This window comes from Phoca vitulina, unplaced genomic scaffold (genome assembly GCF_004348235.1).
Source record: "Phoca vitulina isolate PV1807 unplaced genomic scaffold, GSC_HSeal_1.0 scaffold1, whole genome shotgun sequence".
In the NCBI taxonomy this organism is placed as follows: domain Eukaryota; kingdom Metazoa; phylum Chordata; class Mammalia; order Carnivora; family Phocidae; genus Phoca; species Phoca vitulina.
This window is the reverse complement of record NW_022589704.1, coordinates 84102524-84122222: the sequence shown is the minus strand read 5'-3', so window position 1 is coordinate 84122222 and position 19699 is coordinate 84102524. Positions and strand designations below refer to the sequence as shown.

Genomic DNA, 19699 nt, shown 5'->3' with positions numbered 1-19699 from the left:
ATAAAATCAGGTAAAAATAAAAAAAAGAACTAATCTAAGTGTTATAATTTTTAGGTCACTATTCAGAGGCAACTGTGTCAGCTGTAATTCTGACCTTGATTTCTCCAAACTTAAATAATCTGATGAAGAGATTATAACAGTAGAATCGGACTATTTTATGCCTTTACAGGGAAAAAAGTGATAAATGATCAAAAATGTTTAAAGGATTAAACCACAAATCATCTAGAAAGTTGCCACAGACACAAACAGGAAAACCGTCTCTTCTATCCTATTCAATTCTGTACTAGAAGCAAAGCTAACACAAATGAGAAAGCCAAGTGTGTGCTCTTGGAAGCCTCAACTAAATATACTACCTGAATCTGGTGACGAAAAACACCAATAAGCCATTAGCTCCTAGAGGTATGACCCTTTTCTCTCTAATGCACAAGATAAGTAGAGGTAGAAGTCCATTTTCTACAAACCAAATGAAAAGAAAAAATAAACTGGGACAAGCCCAGATCCCATGCTGGCATATTTTACACTAAGCTCAGCACCATCTAGAAGCAGTATGCTTCTCCCTGCCCGTCAGGACAGGAAAAGAGTTGTGAAACTAATACAGCAGTGATAAATAGCACCAAAGGTCCACTAGTCCCTTCCTCCTGCCCATCTCCACGGAATCAGCTGCTAAAAGAAGACCAACGACTGTTACAGAAATAGCAAGAACTAAAGCACTTGCCTCAGATGTTACAGACAGAGGCGCGGAGCGTGACCACCTGAGCTTATCTAATTTCCAACAAAATGATCCCCCGCCCCGTTTCGCTCATGGCCACAGATTCTGATAGCAAGTCATCAATGTTGGGAAAGGCGGTGGTAGAGGGAGAATGTGGAAAAGAAACCGGGTGAGAACGGTGGCCAAACCTCAAACAACACACAGTACATGCTTCTCATTATTCAAATTAGTGCTGTGCATAACCCTTTGGGAGGACAAAACCTGTGATAAAGGTTTCAGGTACAATGATTTACTCTGGGTGGCAAGGGCCAGTCTGCCATAGAATCGAAAAATGCATTATTTTGCTCCTCACTCTTCTCCTTTCCCATTTCCTTTCTTCCGTTTGGGATATACCGATGATGCTATCACTGCATGGGACACTGATAGTTGTAGGCAAGGCATTCATGTCTTGCCAAAGTGGCCCAAAGACTGATGCCTGGCTGGCTTTAGTTCAACAAGGAATCTGATGCAAAACCAGGAAGTAAAAAGAACGAAAGGTGTAGAAGAAGCCAGGCGACAACACGTTTTTTCTGTTTATTAGTGATGCAGATGAAATAGAGGGAAATCTAGAAAAAGCCACCAAGCTGACTGAATTACAAAGAAAGATTAAAGGAGTTAAATGTGTATAACTTGGCTGACAACCAAGGAACAATATGAGAGCTGTCCACAACTCTCCAAAGTATATACATAAAAAGAAGAGCCGGGAATTTTTATCTGCTATAGAAGTGTGAATATATGAAATAACAATGAGATAAAATTAAAATAAAGAAAATTGACTTCAAGCAGCAGACGAAGTAATCTGGTAAAACTTAAGAATGGCTGCTTCCTTCTCTTTAGAAATATTTGTCATCTCACTGACCCACCCTGCAGTAAAGAAAGAAGAGATGATAGGAAATGGCCACATACTGACAGCGGACTGAATCAATGGAAAAATTAAAACAAAGTCCCATTTGCTTACCTGATGATCCAGATGTACTGATTTTTCTCTTTACATATATCCAATCTGGCTAATGCAGAGGTACCTATGAGATCAAAGGACATAATTAAAATGTTATCTTCAAAATAACCCCAGCCTGAATTCTGAATCCTGACCTGGATAAGAGTTTACTTGAATGACCCAATAGTCTGATTCTGGGATATTCCAAGATGGGAGACGAACCTCCAAGGAGAGAGATGTTTTGAGTCTTAACTAGTAAGACCTTCCCCCTCGCCCCCCACCAATCTTTCCAAGGTTTCCCAAATCAATTCTAACTCAAAAACAAGAAGAAGAATTCAGATTAGAGGTCCTTAACCTTGGTATGTGGGTGAATTTTAGGAGTCTATGCACTTCTGAATGATATATGTAAAATTTGTGGGTTTATGTAAATGGATGTCTCTCTGGAGAGAAGGTCAATAGTTTGTCAGCTTTGCAAAAAGTTCCATAATCCAAAAAACTGTCAAGAACCTCTGCTGAGGACAGTCTAAGATCTCAGAGCCGGGTTGGAATGCATATGGATAATCAGTCCAGGTCTGGGGTTTTCACTCCAGGGAAACAATGGAGGTACGCAGACACTTCTGTATCTGTATCTGTATAAGAACACTACTTTCTGTGAGAGCATCATATCAGATTTAAACTGTTACTTAACTTACACAGCCCTGTGTTCTCTGCAAGCCATGCACAGTGAAGAGAGCAAGCTCTTACCATATACCCAAGGGTAGATATTGTGACTTTCCTGTTCTGTATATATTAAAGTCAGAATCCTTAGGTATATCAATATTGACAGGGTTAAGACTAACATAGTAACTCACCCAAAAAGGATCCTATATGACAAGCAAAAAGGAAAAGCTAGCAAAGCAATAAGAAATGTGGCTCCCAGACAGACTACATAGCACAAAATCACAGGATTACCAAATGCAGCTCTTAAAAGAATTATCCTAAACAGTGGTTACAGAGTCCGAATAACCTGTATCAGAAAGAAATCAAGATGGAGAACCTTCCAGGCACCAACTATGAACAAGACAAAAACAGTTCCAGCCATAGAAAGAATCCTGAGCTGGAGTGTCACTAAAAAAGAACAGAAAAAAAAAAAAAAAAAAAAAGGATAAAAAAGATAAGGGAAAGGCTGAGAAGACATAAGTCAAGTAAAAGGAGAAAACAGAACAAAACTTTTGAGATGGCCTGTTACAAATAATGATCTTATAATATATTTTCTTGAAAAATAATTTCTTTAGACATTCACCCCCTGAGCGTCTACCAGGCACTGCACTGCTTGTTGGGAATTCAGCAGTGAACAAGACAAAATTTGCCTGGCTAGGAGTTTAATTTTGGGAAGGGGAGGAAGGATGCAGGGAGACATATACATCAGCAATATCATTTCAATACATGATATGAAAGAAATAAGATGATGTGACCAAGGCATGGGAGAATGCCCTACATCTATCTAGTATGTCACAGAGATGTTCAGTCCAATTCTCGAAGTTAGTCAGGGTCTTAGCGAATGGAGACTGAGAAAGGACCACAGAGACAGCTAGTCAAACCTCTTCATTTCAGAGACTAGGACAGGAGAGCTATTCTGGAAGACAAAGTATCACCACCTCATTATCTCCAAACATTAAAATACATATACCTAGACTGAGTTATGATTTTATGATACTGGATATCAGTACTCTGATACTCTGCCTTGAGAAGAGAAAGCCTGAGAACAAGTAACTAAACAGCATTTCTGAATCTTTTAAAAAACTGGCAGATCCCGTGCACTTTGTAATGTTAAGATGTAACACAGAACCACATTCTATCCAAATTCTTGGCAAGTTTCATTCTATTTTTTTTTAAGTCGTTTTTCCCTTCTACAGACAAATTTGATCAATTTCTGCTATTAAAGGAAGGCAGGCAGGGGGAATGTGGGGAGGCATGGTAGCCAATCTCCAAGAGGGCCCCCAAATCCTCACCTTCTGAAATTCATGACTTTGGTAGTTCCTTCTCACTGCATGAGGGCTGGTTTGCACGAAAACCAGAATGCCCTGGAAGTGACGGTTTCTGACTTCTGAGGTTAGGTCCTAAAAGATACTCGAGCTAGCTCCTTGCCCTCTCGGATCACTCACTCTGGGTAAAGTCAGCTGCCACATCATGGGGACAAACAGTTCTATGGGGCAGTCCACATGGCCTCTTGCCAAACCACCAGAATCCACTTAACGGGGTTATGTGTGAGCCATCTTGTAGGTGGATCACCCAGGCTGCTCAAATCTTCAGATGACTGCTACCCTGGATCAATCTCAACTCCAATTCATGACAGATCAGAGCCAGAACCACTTAGGCTGCACTCCACCTCTAGCATGCTCTCTAGCTTCCTCCAAAGCTAAAAACTCCATTTCCCAGATGCATTTGCATCATGCCTTCTACGGGACCTGGATTCAAACAATCAGAAAAATCCATGTAAGACTTAGAAAACAGGAGTGAATAAGTCAAGGTGGTGACCACCTCCAATGAGATCAAATCTTATAGTGAAGGCATTTTGTTCTTCTGAGACAATCAGCTGGATAGTCTAATTAAATGATCCCTAGTATCACAGGTTCCCAAGTAGCAAGTGACAGTGGATTTTCTACTAAAATAGTGCAACTGGATGTTTCCCTTGGCTTATGTTGTTCCTAGCTTATTAATAGTCAAGGTTAGTTCCTTGGCACTTTTGTTAATTGAGTGTAACATATCCCTTTTTGCTTAAACTAGCTAGCTGTCTTCAACTTAAACTAGCTGTTGCCTATAACTAAGAACCCACTTTATCATATACAAATTCTCCTGTCTCATAATGCTTTCACTCCTCTTTCGTAATTCTGTTCCATTACTAATCCCTCTGCCTGTGCACTGAACCCTATCCATTCATGCCTTTCCTAAAAACTCGTTCCATCATTCTTCTCCTTTTCCTCTACCTTCAATCTTTTGCTCTCCACTGGTCCCTTCTCCTTCATGATTAGCACACTTCTTTCAACACTACCAACTATCCTGCCAAGATTCATAAAACAACAATATAGACCCACTGCCTTCACTTGAATTTCCAAGCAATGCTCACACTACCACAACGTGGCTTCCTTAGCCGTCACTCTACAGAAACGGCCATTGCTAAAGTTTGCTCATCATGCCCTATTTTCACTCTTCACTCTGCTAGACTGTGGCATTTGGCAGTCCTGCCCACCATGCCTCCTTGAAACTCCCTTCCATTGGTTTCCAGGATGCCACCATCTAGCAGCTCTCCTCCAGTCTATGGGGTGTGTTCCCTATTTTAACCTGGCTCCTTTCCTAGGAAATCCCTAGAGCTTCATTCTTAGGGATATTATGGTTTCATTCTGTCCTTGACTTCAAGATTTCAATTATCATCTCTATATTCACTGATCACTCCCAAACCCAAACCTCTCCCATAGCTCTCTTCACACTACAAACGTAGACTTCTGTCTGCCTATTAGATGCATCCAGTTTTATCATTTATTGCAAAATATCATAAAACCCTCCGTAACCAAAGAGGACAAATTTAAAAGTAGTTTATATACTATAACTGTGCTAATACTGTAACCACTAGCCACATGTGGCTGTTGGACACTTGAAATGTGGCTAGTCTGAACTGAAATGTGCTGTTAAGTGGAAATATACACAATAGATTTCAAAGACTTGGGCGCCTGGGTGGCTCAGTCGTTAAGCGTCTGCCTTCGGCTCAGGTCATGATCTCAGGGTCTTGGGATCGAGCCCCGCATCGGGCTCCCTGCTCCGCGGGAAGCCTGCTTCTCCCTCTCCCACTCCCCCTGCTTGTGTTCCCTCTCTCGCTGTGTCTCTCTCTGTCAAATAAATAAATAAAATCTTTAAAAAAAAAAAAAAATAGATTTCAAAGACTTAATGCAAAAATAAGAATGTAAAATAGCTCAATAATTTTACATTGGTTACATGTTGAAATTATAAGAATTTAGATACCTAAGGTTAAGTAAAATATATTAACAAAATTAAATTTATTTCTTTTCATTTGTTTAATGTGGCCACTAGCAAATTTTAAATTATTGCATTACAATTCTATTGAACAGTGCTGCTCTACACACACACACACACACACACACACAAAACAACACTATAAAAAAAAATACACACTATTCTCAACCAACAAGGGAAGGAAAGAGAATTGATTTTTTTTTTTTTTGATATTCAATCATCCTCACATTCAAAACTTACTATTTTATCTTGATAGCTTATAGGTTCATTCTTACTATTTAAAAGAAAAGGCTATATCCTGGAATGAAGATTTGTAACGTTCCTTAAAATATATACAAATATATTTAAAATTATGATGTTAAAACGGCTAAATTAAATCCTATAAAAATCAAATATAATCACAACTATATCATAAAAATACAAATAGCTAACATTTGATAGGCACTATGGAACAATGTTATATAATTTAATTATCACATCTCTAAAGTAGATACTGTTGAACAAAGTAAGAAACCTAAAGCAGAAAGAAGTTAAGTAACGTGCCCAAGGTCATGTTTTTAGGCCTCAAACCAGGCAATCTGGCTCCAGATCCCATACTCTCAATCAGTACCTTTTGCTGACTCGATAGAAGTAAAATTTAAAAGAAAACAGTCTCAGATGGTTCGCAGCACTCTTAAACTTACACATTCAACTAGGATCAGAAAAAAAAAAAAAAGTCAAATAAAACCAAATATGAATATAAATATAAAAGCTCACAGAAAATGGAAATTTAGAAGTAAAACTAAGTGAGTGGAGGAGAGTATAAGGATGGAATAAGGAAAGAAAACACAAGGGAATCTGCTCTGAGCCAAGGATGTACAAATGAGAATTCCTCAAGAACAAGAAAGCATTACTCTGTGGACGTGAAAACAGTAAGGGCTTCAGAAACACCGCATGCCCACTGACGCTACACAGCAAAGGCAGAACTTGACACATACCCATGGAACCTCCCAGAGACTCGCATGTAATTCTGCTCCACAAAGTGCAGGGGTGGAAGGTGAGGGGCAGATCTTAAACTAATGTCAATGTTATAAAAAGCTAATAGAAATAATTCATACCTGAATAAGGCTATATAGCCTATATTTTTAAGTTTGGCATTTTTTTAAAAAACTTCCAAAATACAATGTTCACAAGGTAAGTATATAAATCAACATGTGAACAAAAATAAATAAGTAAATAGATTATATATGTCTATATGTCTCTAGAAAGATACACACACACACACACACACACACACACACACTGATTAGGTGTGTATAAAGAAAGTATTAATGGACCAGGGCATAAGAGAGAGATTTCATAGCCCTTGTCACTTTTTGAATTTGAATCCAGTGAATATAGTGACAATTCAAAAGTTCTTAAGGTAATCTTAAAGTCCAAAATAAAAATAAACAAAATGATGCTGGATAGGAAAAGGTAAGGAAATCAATTTATTCATACACATATACCTGCACAGAGGGGCTCCTTGATGATAAAAGGGCTGGGGACTTCCGGCCTCGATGAAAGACTAGCACTCCATCTTCACACATCATCATTACCCCTTCTTCCATACCTCACTATCCACCACCAGAGATACACAACAAACACACATACACAGAGGACACTTTAACTGCTAGACGGTGCTGTTCAAATATTCAATCTCTGAGAGCCAGAGTACTTAAAAACATCCAAAAAGGCAGATAGACGCACTTAAAAAAAAAAAAAAAGTAAAGAAAATTATAGAAGCTATCAATACAGAAATATATTTTATAATTTTTTAATTTATGTTTTCTTTAAAATCCATTTGAAAATCAGAGATGCAAAAGATCGGTAATATAAAGCTTCCCCAAAGCTAGAAGTCTATCACATCATTTGCTTTAAACTTGCAAACCAGATTACCTATAGGCTCCAACCTAAGAGGGCAACCGTGAGTCCTTTTCTTTCAAACGTGAGGATGTTCTAGGACATCTGTCATCTCACTGACCAGAAGTGATGCTGCTGACCGGCCGGCAGAAGAACCCATTCCTTCTTCCGTGACCAAGTGTTTTCTCTCCCAAAACTAAAGCTCTCGAGTCTAGCCTTCCAAAATGATGAGTAAACTTCTTTAGTCAGGGATGTAGTAAGCCCTTTCCTTTAAACTTCTTGCTAGTCAGAACTTTTCACAAAATCTACCAAAAAAAAAAAAAGACTCATTCGCATTAATTTTCTTTGTGTTGCCATCATTCATTGTCCTCATTTTTAATTTAGTAGTATTTTTAGCCAAATGAAATGAAATACAGTCAGTTTTTCTCAATCTGTCTCAGCTCTACTCTTTATCTTCTGGGACCCAATTCATGTGATCCTTTAACAACTATTTATTTCACACCAAACTAGGTATCTCCCTAAAGCTTACCAATCTAGCCTCCGGGCATATTTCTTAAATAAAAGCAGTAGATCTTTGTAAACCTAAAATTTGCATACTAAAGGAACAAATCAACTATCAAAAGACCTAGTAGTATATAGCAGTTGCTCACCTCCAAGCAGAGTTTAAAATTCATTTCAATTTATTATTTTTTTAAAGAAATAGCTATTGACTTTTTCGCTTTGCAAAATACTGTGTTTAATGGCCTAGTTAAATTAGAGGTGATAGTGTGAAGCAAGTGCTTTAAATTGGTAAATTCTAAACCTTTTAATAAAAGTACATCAGTCAGAAGTTTTAATAAGACTCAGCAGGAGAGAGAAGAATTAACAGTCTGTAGGTATCAAAAGGGGGTGATAGGCAATGATAACCTTAATCATTTGCATAGGGATTTATAATTTCATTGCTTAAAGGTTAATGAAATTATGTGGTATTTTGCCCACTCTTATCCAGTAAATGATTTCATGCCTTGGTTTGTATATATTTATCGACTGAATCATATAACAGAAGAAATGACTTTTTACCAATTAATCTACTGCATTTTTACTTATGTACTCCTGGGTGCACAACTATCATTATCTGTTCTAACCAACAGCCCTAAAATAAAAACATAAGGTTTCCAACAGCATCTCAGAAAAAAGAACAAACTCATAATCAGAATTCTAGAAGTCCAATAAGTTGCTAAAGTGATTGCCTTTTTAAAAATTAGATTACATTCCTTTACCAACTTTATACTTCAACTACTGCTAAATAGTTGCTTCTGCCAAATGTTAACATAAAGTCTACCCTAGAGATTAATGAAGGCATTGAGAACACATTATTTGACAGTGAAACTAGATGGAAAAATGCAAACAATACACACAAATAATTAGAATAGGTAAAATAATAAAATATTCTAGGCTGAAGCAATTCTTTTAAACCATCACAGGGCAAAAACAACACACTACTGTGGCCTTGCGTCACTGAGCACCCAGGAGGTGTTCAAGGCCAGCGCTTTGCTTGGTACCTAGTTCTAATGGAAAATTGCAGAGTCTAGCTTTAGGCAGGGTCGTGTTTCTTACTCTGGCTGCACATTAGAATCACCTGGAGGGCTTACAAAATAATAATAAAACAAAAATAAAAAAGCTGATATTTAGGCTCTACAACCAGAGACTCAAGTTTCATCAGCAATTTTTAGAAGCTCCCTGTGATTTCTTATTGTCCAGCTAGGATGGAGAAATATAGCTATAGAGCAGTGGGTCTCAAAGTGCGGTCCCTGGACTAGCAGCAGCTGGGAACTTGTTAGAAATGCAAATTCTCAGGTCCCATCCCAGACCTACTGAACCGGAAACTCCAGGCTGGGGCTCAGCAATCCGTATTTTGAGGAGACTTCAGGGGATTCTGATGTACACTAATGTTTGAAAACACTGCTTTACACTTGATCTTAACCAAAAGGCAGAGGAACAATTGAAAACATACTGCTGTAGAGTAAGTAAAACGTGGGTTTCAATCCTTTCTCCACAATTTACTGGCTATATGACCCTTGGTCAGCTCTCTAAACCTTACTTGCCTCACTTAAAAAGAACGAGTTAGCTAACATTTGCTAAACATGCATTATGTACCAGAGAATGTGCTAATAAGCACTTTACATACATTACATAATTTAACCCTCACAACAAGCTTACCAGGTAGATATCAATATCATTTAAACCCAAATATTATGAAATTTGTCCAAGATTACAAAGTAAGCAGAATCAGATTTAACTCATTTTTCAAATCCAAAATCACTGCTCTTCCCTTATTTCACAAAATATGCTCACCCCCCCTCCCTCCCTTCCTTTCTTCCTTCCTTCTCTGTTTTCTTCCTTCATTTCTTCCTCTCTTCCCTACTATCTTCTCTCCTTCCTTCCTTTGCCCCAGTATGTCTCTATCTGTCCTCACTTTCTCTGGGAGTTTATTTTCCTATTGTAAAGCTAGAGATTAACTAGCCTGTACAGTTTTACTGAGTGACTACAAAGGACTTAGCATTCTGCCATATGCCAGAGATGAAAAACTTAAAATTTTTAAAACTTAAAAATCATAGTAATGAAGTTACAAACTAGATGGAGACACACATTTTGCAAAACATAGGAACACATATGACTTAATAACTGGTGAGTCAAAAACAGAAGTAACTCAGGAGTTCATGAGATTGGAGCTCAGACCAAGGCATGAGGCCGAAGGAAGTATGGCTTATCCTGAAACAGGGTGAAAATCTGTCCTGCACAGGGGGAGAAACAAGGGTTACAAAACAGTAGAAAACAAAGCTAAGTAAGCTAAATGGATCCAGATTGTGACTTAGAGTAAGAAGAATTTAACTTTAGCATAGTAAAAATATAGTTTTTCACAGAATATTTTGGATGCACTGATAGTAAAAAGGTAAAGTTAAAGTCAAATCACAGGTACTTATTCTAGAGAAGAAAAAAAAGAAAAAGAAAAATCGACCTAGGATTATACTGAGAAAAAAAGGTGGGGGGGGGGGGCAGGAGAAAAAGTCATTTCTTTTGCTAAGTGTCATGATCCACTCTGTACTACTGATAGTATGGAATGTTCCATAGGCTATTCGTATGCATTACACAGTATTTTCAATCACTCACTAATCCAGCCAACACTGATCACATTAGTTAAACACCAAAGGATGAATAGATAAATAAGATACCAACCCAGGGCACATGGAGTATTTATGTAGGAAGCAGACTGCCAAATGTTGTATGCAACATTTATATGAAGTTATTAGGAATTCCGAAGGCCACCCTAGACAGACCGATTCTTAGAAATGACTTCTGTGAAATTCCTGAAAGTCAATGAGGTATAAGCTAGCCAAAATGTTCCACACACAACATGTAAGAGTACTTTGTTTATGCTAGCACCACAACCATCAGCTCACAAGTGGAGCATCCCCAGTTCCATCGACATTTAGGCTTACTTATGGCTAAGAAAATCATGCAAATATAAAATTCAGAGGTTACACTTTTTGACATTTATATCATTCATTTCATTTTTTTGCTGAAGAACTAATGAATCACTATGCTCAGAAACCCCCTGGAAGATTCTATGGATGTATAATGAAGGAAAATGTGAGGCACACGGGGCTGACTGAATTCACCAGCACCTCTACTTTCCAACTCTGTCAATGATAGTCCAGTGCTGTACAACACCTTCTTTAGTTCCCCATAATCGGACAATTGCATAATGCCTGTTTGTTTCTGAGCACCAATGTAAGAAGCATGTATATCCATCATAGTATGCTGAAAAGATGCTGCAGTTAGTTTTGCTCAGAATACATGTGAACTGAATTTGCTATAATATTAGAAATTATAGCATTTTTCAAACTAAATATATTTAAGAATCAGTAATGCATCTTAGTGAAGTTGCTTATTAATAACTTACATAATCAAAGAACTGAACTCCTGAGTTAAAAGTTACTTGAAAGGTCACCTGGTAAAACACTAGCTTTTTAAATTTTTATTTCTCTCTCTCTTTCATATAGATAGATAGATAGATAGATAGATAGATAGATAGATAGATAATTTGGTAAAACACCAGCTTTTAACACACATACTACCTAGGACAGATACAGTGTTGGAATTAAAACAATGGTATGGGGGCACCTGGCTGGCTCAGTCGATGAAGCATGCAACTGATCTCAGTTGGGGTCATGAGTTAGAGCACCACACTGACTTTACTTAAAAAAATAAAGAAATAGAAAATAAAACAATGGTATGAAAAAACCTCCGAGTGCTTTGAGTAATAAATTTCCTTGGCCCCAATATGTCCAATTCTTATACATGACTGTATTTTACTAAAACTCAATCACCTGTCATCTCATTTTTTAATAATATAAACTCTCCAGGACAATGTGATAGGACTAAAATATTGGAACTTGAGAGTAGTTCCATTTCAATAAAAGTGGTCAGTATAAAATCATCTTTTAAAATATTCAGACCATGCCATCCAGATATCCACATGCACTTGGATTTATAAGCATTAAAGAACTTGTTTAGATTTACTGAAGCTATACCTGCTGTCAAGAAACAAAAAAGTTGTGAAGGTTGATCAAAAACAACTTGCCTCAAGTATCATGTTAATGCTTTCCACTAACGCTGTCCTAAAAGTTAACAGTCAATGCAATGCAAAGGTTTCTCTTTATTTCTATATTTAAATCATCACAGGTTTGATCAACCATGCAAATCCCTTTAGGCTCAGGGTTCCCATCAAAATGTCTTATAGGAACATTAAAAATTGAGTGGGCATAAACAACTCCAACAGTGCGCAGCTCATGACAGCATTGCTGTGATCTTTGTGTTTCATGTGCAACAAAACTGGAGAAGTTTGCAAGGGAATAGAAGCAACTAATTACTGTCTTTTGCTTGAAGGCAGGTGTGCTGATCTCTACAGGTGTCTGGACTGCAGCACTCAGCCTACTGCACTGCCTCTTAAAGACATTCACCGTAACAACTTGCTGAAGCCCTGCAAAATACCTCCTAGAATACCAAACTGTTGGGTGTTCAGGAAGAAACATGTTATGACTTCTTAAAGATACCAGGAAGGAGAAAGCAGTTGGAGAGGCTTTAGCAGTTTATGAAAGAACAGTATAAGACAGTATAAAAAGTAAATAATATCAGATTTTATCTATCAAGTGCACACATTAAACAAAGATACCAATTTGTCTTAAGGAGTACAGAAAGTTTTTCAATGAAAAGTGTTACTTTCTAAATAGGAAATAAAAAAGAAAAAACTAAATAATAATGCCACGTCGATGCATCTTTTTTCATTCGTGAAAGACAGTGACCAATGCTGGGTATGCAATTTAAGAAGGACCAAAAAACGATCCTAGAAATTATCCACTATGGGAACCTAGCAAACAAAATAGTTTTTAGCAAACAAAATAGCTGATGATAGGGAGGTAAGTATACCATAAACATGAGATGCCATTTATAGGATTAATGTTCCTTAAGATCTTTCCCATAATTGTTGGAAAGAAGTATGCTTAATAATGAAGAAACATATAAACCAGAGACAAACATCCCCTGCTTTGCTACTTGCTACCCGCGTGATCTTGCACAAGAAACTTAGCCTTTCTGTGCCCCAATTTCCTCATCTCATGACAAAAAAGACCTACCTCATCAAGGATGAGTGTCAAGTCTAACATTCTCAGGCAATGAAACTGCTCAGAATAAGAAAATTCCTATAAATGATAATATAAGGTTTTTACCAATTATTCTCATCCATAATTCCAGCGTTTTTCTTTAACCAAATGAAATCAAGACAGTATTTCAAATCACCATTAATACTAAGCATCAACTGTGTAACCAAAACATCACTGGTCTGTAAGAAAAAATAACAAAAGCAAGAGTTAAAAATGTTTCAGACTATTCTCAAAGGAACCAAAAGGGAAGAAAATTTTAAAGCAAAATGTGTACAAAGTACACAAAAACAACATAGGATTTCCAAAATTAAGAATGATTAGGCCCATGGGAATGATCGGAATATAACCGAAGAAATATCCCTCCCACTTGAGTAGACTATTACATCAGACTCTTATTTCTTCATATCTGGACAATGCGATAATCTTCTATTCTCTCTTCCTTTTTAATTCCTCTTCCTCCTATTCATCCTCCAGTTTTCAATGCCGTCCCAACCACCATGAATGTTAAGAACTGACCTGCTGAGCTTTCTTTAACAGAGACCTAATTATCTCGCTCTGCTACCCACAGATCTATTGTAGGGGAGGCAGGCACATAGATAATTAAAGAGGTGTGTGTGTGTATGTGCACAAGTATGCACATACACATATATGCATGTGTGTGCATGCACAAAGTACTAAGAGAGGATAAAACATAGGTGGATTCATTTTGCCTACGATAAGTCAAGGAAGGCTTCATACAGCTAACAACAGCTGGGTGAAATAGTGCCTACAAAATAAATTCAAAGCTCCAGGCAATGAGCATCGATTACTGAGCCTCAATCTACATTATACCAACTGTGTACCACACTCTCCTCACATGGATCTAGATGTCCTCATTCTCTAAACACAGTGGACACTCTGCTGTCACCTGGCCTCTGGCCTCTGCCTTGAATTCCTTTTTCATCTTCCCCATCTTTAAAGTTTTAAAAACATGATACCCATATATACCCATGCATTCCACTTCTACTTATGTTTTTTAAGAGGGGAGGGGGGAGAGGAAAAGGGAGAGGGAGAGAAAGAATCTTAAGCAGGCTGCACGCCCAGCACAGAGCCTGAGACACAGGGTTCAATTTCACAACCCTGAGATCATGACCTGAGCCGAAATCAAGAGTCAGACACTTAACCAACTGAGACACCCAGGTGCCCCTCTACTTATTTTTTTTAGACAGTTAAAAATCAATGGCATCCCAGGGCGCCTGGGTGGCTCAGTCGGTTAAGCGTCTGCCTTTGGCTCAGGTCATGATCCCAGAGTCCCCGGAAGGAGACCCACATGGGGCTCCCTGCTCAGCAGAGAGCCTCCTTCTCCCTCTCCCTCTGCTGCTCCCCCTGCTTGTGCTCTCTCTCTCTCTGCCAAATAAATAAAATATTAAAAAAAAAAAAGCAATGGCATCCCAACCACCATGAATGTTCAGAACTGAGAAAGACAAAGTTAATTCCTTCAAAAATTCTGAAGGAGAGCGATTTGCAATATAAAATGTAATCATTCAGACAAAAATATCAATCAAGTGAGAAAACTGAAAAAAGATATTTTTCTCTCACATAATCTTTCTCAGGAAACTACTCCAGGATATATAGCACAACAATATAAGATTAAGACAAGAAAGAAAACAATATGAGATTCAGGAAAAGCTAAAGGGAGTGCCTAGTTTAACAGCAAAGAAAAAGCTCAGGAAGAGAGCAGATCTAGAAAATGAGATAGAAGGAGAATAGAAATCTCCTGGAAGAATATATTCAAGAAAAAAATTGAAAGAAAATATCTGATGTGCTTCATTTTATGGCAAATCAGAGTAAGAAGCTCCTAGAAGATATAGAAAGAAATAACAGTGACAAAGAAATTACACAGGAAAAAAACAAGGCATTAGTAACTTCACAAAAAACAAAAAAATCAGAAGTGAACTTTTTCATCAGAGCGCATTACAATGTTCAGTTATAAATATCAGCATGGTATAATAATGTAACACTAAAAATAAGTTAGCCAAAAGTTGTAACCTAACAATATTGGGAATATGCAGAAAAGAGATGGCAGTATAAAGGTGAAAAATCATCCTCAAAGACCATAATATAAAGTCAACAAACCATATCTAAAATAAATGAATCAAAAGGTAGCAATGTGTGTGTATGTAATGTAGCAATATGCAGAAACAGGGGCGCCTGGGTGGTTCAGTCATTAAGCATCTGCCTTCGGCTCAGGTCATGATCCCAGGGTCCTGGGATCGAGCCCCGCATCGGGCTCCCTGCTCCATGGGAAGCCTGCTTCTCCCTCTCCCTCTCCCACTCCCCTTGCTTGTGTTCCCTCTCTTGCTGTGTCTCTCTCTCTCAAATCAATAAATAAAAGCTAAAAAAAGAAACAGATGAAGGGTTAAAAATGGTTGCCTCTAGAGAAGAGGACTAGAAAGAATGGGTAAGAAACCACTGTATTTTCTAATAGGCCTTTTACAACACTTAGAATTTTAGACTAGGTAAATGTTATTAGTTTGACAAAATAAGAATTTAAAAGAAAGAATCAGCCATGTTCACAAGAATATTTTTGACAGTGTTTTTCATTAACAGTAAAAGGCAGAAAGAATCTAAGTCTTCAATAATAAGTGACTGGTTAAATAAATTACATGATATCTATACAGTAGTTAAATGACTAGTCATTTAAAATTATGGTGCAGAAAAATATTTAATGACATGGAGAAATGTTCAAAATGAAAAATGACAATTCAAAATACAGTTAAAAAATTAAAAAATGGAATACCAGGGGCGCCTTGGTGGCTCAGCTGGTTAAGCGTCTGCCTTCAGCTCAGGTCATGATCCCGGGGGTCCTGGGGCCAAGCCAGCATCGGGCTCCCTGCTCAGCCGGGAGCCTGCTTCTCCGTCTCCCTCTGCTGCTCCCCCTGCTTGTGCTCTCTCCCTCTCTCTCTCTCTCTCAAATAAATAGGTGAGATCTTAAATAAATAATAAAATAAAATGAAATAAAATAAAATAAAATAGAATAAAAAATGGAATACCTATGAAAATATTAATGGTAATTTTAGAATTTTTTTTCTCAATGCTTCTCTGATTTTCCAAATTTTCTAAAGTAAATAGCAACTTTGTAAATGGAAAAAAAAACCCACAAATATAAATTTTAAAATAACTCATCATTCCATTTTAAATAATGTCACTTTATGAAGTCTCCCCTGAATTAATCTTTCCCTCCCCCTGTATTTGCTATGTGCCACCATTAGAACGTTAATGCAATCTGATTTGTAATACAGGTAATTACTTATGTCTGTTCTCCCATTGGATTTAACCTGCTGAAGAGAGGACCATGTGTAAGCCATTACAGTACAGGTTGAGTGGAATATGCCTAGGCTTCTTAAGACAATCCCCCTAAAATGAGGAAATCCTAAAAATGGTCTGAGCATTACCTTAAAAAAACAAAAAGGATTGATGGACTAATTTTCAGAAGGATAATAATCATATAAAATATAAGTTCTCAGGTTGGTTGCTCTTATCACATTGCTGTTTATACTACCCTCTCTCACATACACTGTCTCTCAGATTGACTTTTTGACAAAAGCGTTCTGTTTTGTTTTGTTTTGTTTTATCTAAAGGCTTTCAGTGAGGCAGTGTATAAATGCAGATCCTCAGGGTTTCTTAACAGATCCATATTTATCACTCCAAAATGCCAATTACTTAAGGATTTGATTAGAACATCAGTTACCCAAATGTTACTATAATAAATTAAAATTAGGATTATTTCTTTATGTGAGTATATGGTTTCCAAATTAAGCAGAAATTTAAATATGTTTGGGGGAGCAAATATGAAAAAACATTCATAAGGTTTGGCTTTTATTTAGAACTAGTTTCAAAATGACTAATAAATGAAGCAGCACAAATTCTACAAACAAAAACCTTTCTGGGCAAAACCAGAAAATTCCACTCATTCTATTATGCAAAGGATTTTTAACTCTGTCCTATATAAAGGAGTCAACATCCAGAACATTTGATAAAAAGTCATAAAGGCGTTCTAATATTTCATCCTGGTAGAACTATTTTCTCCATGAGATCAACCACTACTTTTCAGCATGCTTTTGAATAGGCTATGTATGAGTAAGAGGAGACACAAAGAACAGAATGTTATGAAGTAAAGAGCTATTTTATCCACCCTCACTCTCCCATCCCCAGAGGTCTGAGCGAGAGGGCATAAGGACAAGGCAAATGGCCTTCTACAGAGCAAGGTTAAACTGTCTATTGAGTGACAACTGTGGAATAAGGAAGGAATTAAATTCTAATGACAATAGAATCTGTAGACTTACATTTCTTAAACTGTATCAACTTTTAAAAATAAACAAGACTATTTTAACTACAGAAAAATAAAGGATAATTTGCTTTAAAAAATAACATGCCAGGAGTTTATTTTATATTTTAAGTTATATGCAATAAAGATATAAGTTATTACAGAGAGGACACAGGCAGAAAAACTTAAAACCAAAAATGTTATGAATAATACCAACTGAACTTTATTTGAGCAACTCAAAAATTGTAATGTAATAAAACATTTTACAAGAAATCAACTTACCATCAATTTTTCAAGAACATACCTTCTGCAGTAAGCAAAACACACTACTAAGAATTCCAGAAAATGCAGACCAATCTACAATAGAGAAAGCAGATCAGCAATTGCCAGGGACTTGAGATGGGGGCAGGGGGTTTGACTTCAAGAGGGCACGAGGGAACTAGACAGAAATGTTCTAAATAATAATTGTAGTTATAATTACACAGCTATACGCTTTTGTCAAAACTCAAAACACTGCCCACTTAAAATGTATAGTTCACTGTAAGTAAATTATACCTAAATAAAATTGATATAAAAAATACACTCATAACAGGTGATCATGGCTGACAATCATTCCAATTACATAAAGACTTTTTTATTGTAAGTTACTGTGTTTCTGACACACAAGGTTAAAGATACCATTAGTAAAAACTAGCTGAGTGATAGTATTAGTTTACAGTTACCAGTCGTAATAACTTATTACTGACCTCGAGGCATTTCCACCCACACTGTACTCACTACATATTACTTTATACTACTGGTTACGTTTTTTTTTTTCCTACTGATTTAGTGTTGAGACAAAAGAAAAGAAAGAAAAAAGAAAAAAGTAGCATCCCCAAGATCGACCTCAATTCTTTTCATTGAAGTATTAATACACTGATTTACACCAGGAAGTATTTCAGACAAGTCGTTTTTCTTTCTTAATACTAAAAAAGCAACAGTTTTTGAAAAAATATAGAACAGCTATCTTGATTTCTCACACTGTACAGTGATACTTTAGGTGATTAATAGAGATTTTTCATAATTATATTTAAACAATTATTTCATATTTGAAGAAAGTAAAATTATTTAATAGGCATTAAATACCCAATATGAACTTATAAAAAAATCTACTGCATGAAAGTACATTTTTAAAGTGGAAATATGATAATTTTATTTCTTTCCATTGTTCACAGTGTTTCCATCGTATATAAATTTTACTAAAATGTTTATCAATAATGTATCAATTTTTAAAATATAACATGACCTATCTCACACTTAATAAGAGAAATTGGTTTAAGATAACTTACTTCACAAATCTTAACAAAAAAACACTTAAGCAGTTTACTATTATTTTAAAAATTAATTACACAGTAACACAGTAATCAAGACAGTGTGGTACTGGCGAAAGAACAGACAAATAGATCAAAGGAAGAGAATAGACAGACCAGAAATAGACCTACACAAATATAGTCAACTGATCTTTGACAAAGGAACAAAGGCAATTCGAATAAAGATAGGTTTTTCAACAGATGGTGATGGAACAACTGGACATCTATATGCAAAAAAAACTTGAATCTAGATACAGACCTTACACCATTCACATAAAATAACTCAAAACAGATCATAGATCTAAATGCAAAATGCAAAACTATAAAACAACTAAAAGACAGTATATGAGAAAATTTAGATGACCTTGGTCTGGCCATGACTTTTTAGATACAAAACCAAAGGCACAATCATTGGGGGGGTAGGGGGTGTTGATTAAGTTGAACTTCATTAAAATTAAATACTTCTGCTCTTCAAAAAACACTGTCAATAAAATAAGAAGACAACCCACAAACTGGGAGGAAATATTTGCAAAAGACATATATGATAAAGGGCGCATTCAAAGTATACACAGAAGAACTCTTAAAACTCAACAAAAAGTAAACAAACAACCCATCATAAAAGTAAGCCAAAGTTTCTCAACAAATATCTCACCAAAGATGATACACAGATGACAAGCAAATAAGCATATGAAACTGATCAATATCATATGTCATGAGGGAGCTGTAAATTAAAACAACAATGAAATACCACTACACACCTCTTAGAAT

The 19699-nt window shown here is 36.6% G+C and overlaps 1 protein-coding gene across 11 annotated transcripts in view; it reads right to left on the bottom strand.

The window, feature by feature from the left end:
- GTDC1 (glycosyltransferase like domain containing 1) overlaps positions 1-19699 on the bottom strand; it is a 402869-nt gene that overhangs the window by 303175 nt on the left and 79995 nt on the right. For 9 of the 11 annotated variants that reach the window (XM_032411042.1, XM_032411033.1, XM_032411026.1 and 6 more), the window contains exon 2: positions 1707-1770. In XM_032411042.1, the coding sequence (XP_032266933.1) occupies positions 1707-1770 (64 nt within the window). Of the gene's footprint in view, positions 1-1706; positions 1771-7610; positions 9887-16055; positions 16075-19699 lie in introns of those variants that run through there. The other 2 variants (XM_032411084.1, XM_032411059.1) reach the window with 2 other exon arrangements.